Below are 4363 nucleotides of genomic sequence, written 5' to 3' on the forward strand. Positions count from 1 at the left end.
CAGCTTACTAAGTGCTTGTTTGCTTCAGTATTCACTGTTTGTGGTATCTATTAGTTGAGCTGATATAGATATTGGCTATCAAGGGTGTATGGTGATAGCTTAAAGAAAGGATGACATTGTTTTGGATGAGATCACTAGAGTCCAATCTTTCCAGAAGGACAGAGCTTGTGCTTTTGAGTCTCCTATGTTGTGTGATTTTTCCCTTCCAATCCAATCAAGACCAGAGCCAACAATGCAAACGTATCCCAGGGTCTATGGCCCTGCCTGTACTGGAGAAAAAGGGGGACATCATCTTGGGGGGACTCTTCTCCCTTCATGACATGGTGGTGGAGCCCAGTCTGCCCTTTACCTCTTCGCCTCCTCCTGAACAGTGCACCAGGTGAGCTGTTTTTCAGCTGGTCTTGCTGTAGCTGCAAATTCTCTCTTCATTTTATTACTTCCATAGTTCTGTGTGGCAATGTTTTTTATGTTGAGAGAAATAAAGTATTTTTTACTCACACTGATAATTGCGTTGAAAACTAAGATTGCGTTGTCTCTGTTCTTCCAGATTTAACTTCCGGACTTTCCGTTGGATGCAAACTATGATCTTTGCCATAGAGGAGATCAACAGAGATGGCAAACTCCTTCCCAACATCACACTGGGCTATAGGATCTATGATTCATGCAGTACACCCCATCAGGCACTGAAGGCTGCCATGGAGTTAGTGGGGAGTGAGAAGAGTTCAGGGGTTGAAGGAGAGACACGGAGTAAAGGCACCTGTCGTGGGACGGTACCAGCAGTGATCGGAGACGGAGGCTCTACTCAGTCTCTCGTCGTGGCCCGTTTCTTAGGAGTCTTCCATGTGCCACAGGTAAGCGAGTCATAGCTACTCAACAAATGTGTTTTGCCATTTTCTTGTTACCACTACTGGGGAGGGTCAATAGTCTCAAATTCATAGTGGCTTTAACATTTGGGTACTTAAGTCCTACCAACTGATTGAATAATGTTTTAATGTTGGACATTGTAAAACGTTTTCGTCTATTTTCAGGTTAGTTATTTCTCCAGTTGTGCCTGTCTAAGTGACAAAAAGGAGTTTCCTGCTTTTTTAAGGACTATGCCCAGTGACTTCTTTCAGGTTAGAGGTAGCAGCCACTCACAATGTAACCTCTATACACAAACAAAGTAAGTCCACATTTTCATCTCTGGAATTTATTTAAATCTTTTCTCTCTCTCTCTCTCTCTCTCTCTCTCTCTCTCTCTCTCTCTCTCTCTCTCTCTCTCTCTCGCTCTCTCTTTCTCTCTCGCTCTCTCTTTCTCTCTCTCTCTCTCTCTCTCTGTCTCGTGTCTCTTTCCATCACTAGGTAGATGCATTAGTACAACTTGTCATGCATTTTGGCTGGACTTGGGTGGGTGTGATAGCAGGGGATGATGCGTATGGCCTTGGTGGGGCAAACATATTTGCCAATGAGGTGAGTCACACGCACAGAAATGAAGAATTTAACAAAAATAAAAAGCCATTAAGTCATTTTCATTGTATAACTTATTCAACATATTGTGAACTTAAAATAAAGTTGCCATGCATCCCTCCTGTTGCTCATAGGTTAGAAAATTGGGTGCTTGTGTTGCCCTTCATGAGGTCATCCCTAAGAACCGAGCACAGACCACAATTTCGTCAATAGTTTCCAAGATCCGCTCCTCTGGGGCTCGAGTGATTCTAGTGTTTGCTGTGGAACAAGATGCAGCCGCATTATTTGACGAAGCTCTCAGGCATGATTTGTTCAGAATCTTCTACACCACAATAGTATTTCAAATATGATACAAATTCACTATCAACTTTTAGTTTTGTTGACTTCTTACAAATACAGGTTTATTGAGTTTGAATTTCTAATATGTTTATCATTGCAAAAAATGACATCTCCATATCACTTCAATTTAGAGAGGAGCTCACTGGGATACAGTGGCTGGCCAGTGAGGCTTGGAGCACAGCTTCCGTCCTCTCCACCCCCAAAAAGCACCACCACATTCTCCAGGGTTCTATGGGATTTGCCATTCGGCGAGCACACATCCCTAGATTGCAAGACTTTCTGCTTCGCCTGCATCCCTCGAGCCCACATGCCCTTGCAGATCCCTTCTTGATAGCCTTCTGGGAAGAGATGTTTCAGTGCAGCCTAGGTGTGCAGGCTGAAGGTCAGGAACATAATGTTGAGGGTAAACCACCATGCTCCGGAGCAGAAGAGCTGGGGAGTGTGACGAATATCTATTCAGATGTGTCACAACTAAGGATTTCCTACAATGTCTATAAAGCTGTGTATGCCATTGTTCATGCACTTAAGGCAATGAGAAGCTGTGTGAAAGGAAACGGGCCATTTCCTCAGCAGGCCTGTCCAGATGCAGACAATATACAGCCATGGCAGGTACAGTCCCATATGTTCCCTAATTCACTCCAGATAATCGAAAGTTACAGTGATGTTAAATATTATTTATATATATATATATATATTGTTAAACAAAGCTATATGCACTTTATTCCCATAGTTACTTCATTACATAAAACTTGTGGAATACATGAACTCCTTTGGCGATGAAATCAAGTTTGATGAGAATGGTGACCCTGCAGCCATGTATGACCTGGTGAACTGGCAGCTGAGACCAGATGGAGAAATGGAGTTTGTCACTATTGGCAAATTTGATGAGACGACCACAGGTGGAAAGCAAAAGCTCCAGATCCAGGAACCTATAATTGTATGGAATGGCAACCAAACCAAAGTAAGTATCTCAATCGAATAAAAAAATGTTATTTTTGTTATTAATTTGTTCAATAATATTTTTTTATGAGGTGACTGTGTTGTGATCAGTGTAGTGTATGTTCCCCCGTTTTCCTAGATTCCCCTGTCAGTATGCAGCAGCATTTGTGTCCCAGGTACCCGGAAGGCAATCAGACCAAACTTCCCTATCTGCTGCCATGATTGTGTGATTTGCAGAGCTGGTGAGATTAGCAATCAAACTGGTAAGGAAAGGCTACTTGTCTACATTGTGTTGGAGAATTTAACCTACAGTTGAAGTCATAAAAAAATGTACAGTGGTAAAGCCACAATATAACAGCTAAAGTCCTCTTTTCTTTCCTCTAGATGCCATAGAGTGTGTGGCCTGCCTGCCAGAGTTCTGGTCCAATACTGAGAGGACAGCCTGTATCCCCAAACAGGTGGAGTTCCTCTCCTATAGCAGCACCATGGGCATCACCATGGTGGCTATTTCCCTCATTGGCTCCTTCTGCACGTGCGTTGTGGCCTTCATATTCTCTTGTCACAGAGCCACCCCCATTGTCAGGGCCAACAACTCTGAGCTGAGCTTCTTGCTGCTCTTCTCCTTGACTCTGTGTTTCCTGTGCTCTCTGACCTTCATAGGCCGGCCCTCTGAGTGGTCCTGCATGCTGCGACACACAGCTTTTGGAATTACCTTTGTCCTCTGTATCTCTTGTATTCTGGGGAAAACTATAGTGGTGTTAATGGCCTTCAAGGCTACACTGCCAGGCAGAAATGTAATTAAATGGTTTGGGCCTGCACAGCAAAAGGCAATCATTAGCTTATGTACACTGGTCCAGGTAAGGGTTTCTGACTAATTATGCACCTTGATTAGGGCATTTTCTCAAATTTCTGAATAAGACTCTTTTTTTTCATGCAGGTAATAATCTGCACAGTTTGGCTGGTTGTTGCTCCCCCCACTCCACGCCAACTGATGCCACGTAAGAGCATTCTTGTCATTCTCTTGTGTGACGAAGGTTCACCTGTAGCATTCGCTCTTGTCCTGGGTTACATTGGCCTGCTGGCCTGCCTCTGCCTTGTCTTGGCCTTCCTGGCAAGGAAACTACCGGACAACTTCAACGAGGCCAGACTCATCACCTTCAGCATGCTCATTTTTTGTGCAGTGTGGATAGCCTTTGTTCCTGCTTACATCAGCTCTCCTGGGAAGTACTCCACGGCCACGGAGGTGTTTGCTATCTTGGCCTCCAGTTATGGACTGTTGGGTTGCATCTTTGCACCAAAGTGCTACATAATCCTTCTAAGGCCAGAAAAGAACACATGGAAACGCCTGATGTCGAAAGCTGCCACTAACAAAATTTAGGAGATCTTCCTTATTCCATGCACATTTCATGTACTTCTTTTACTAGCTTTTTCTCTGATGAATAAAATATATGTATATGGAGACAAAGTTTATAAGCATATAGTCCTCGAATATGAACAGTTACGTTCTACCACTAGATGGTAGTAGTGTGTTGTTAATGCTGCCTTCTGTTATTCGTCGTGGCCCAGCTTTATCCTTGCCAATAACTTTCACCACACGTCTTATCATTGTTGCTCCTATTATGTAAATTCATGCCCCTAG

General features: G+C 43.5%; 1 protein-coding gene across 1 annotated transcript; it reads left to right on the top strand.

Annotated features, from left to right (window-relative positions):
* Positions 1–248: 248 nt before the first annotated feature.
* LOC306701194 (extracellular calcium-sensing receptor-like) lies at positions 249–4102 on the top strand (the record flags this gene model as incomplete). The annotated part of the gene is made up of 10 exons (XM_079166449.1): positions 249–379; positions 548–851; positions 1029–1115; positions 1342–1449; positions 1581–1747; positions 1917–2394; positions 2516–2746; positions 2864–2987; positions 3109–3581; positions 3662–4102. The coding sequence occupies exons 1-10, from the start codon at positions 255–257 to the stop codon at positions 4100–4102; spliced, it is 2538 nt and encodes an 845-aa protein (XP_079022575.1). The 5' UTR covers positions 249–254.
* Between the last annotated feature and the right edge of the window lie 261 nt (positions 4103–4363).

Source organism: Pholis gunnellus (genome assembly GCF_910591455.1).
Source record: "Pholis gunnellus genome assembly, chromosome: 9".
NCBI classification, from domain to species: Eukaryota; Metazoa; Chordata; class Actinopteri; order Perciformes; family Pholidae; genus Pholis; species Pholis gunnellus.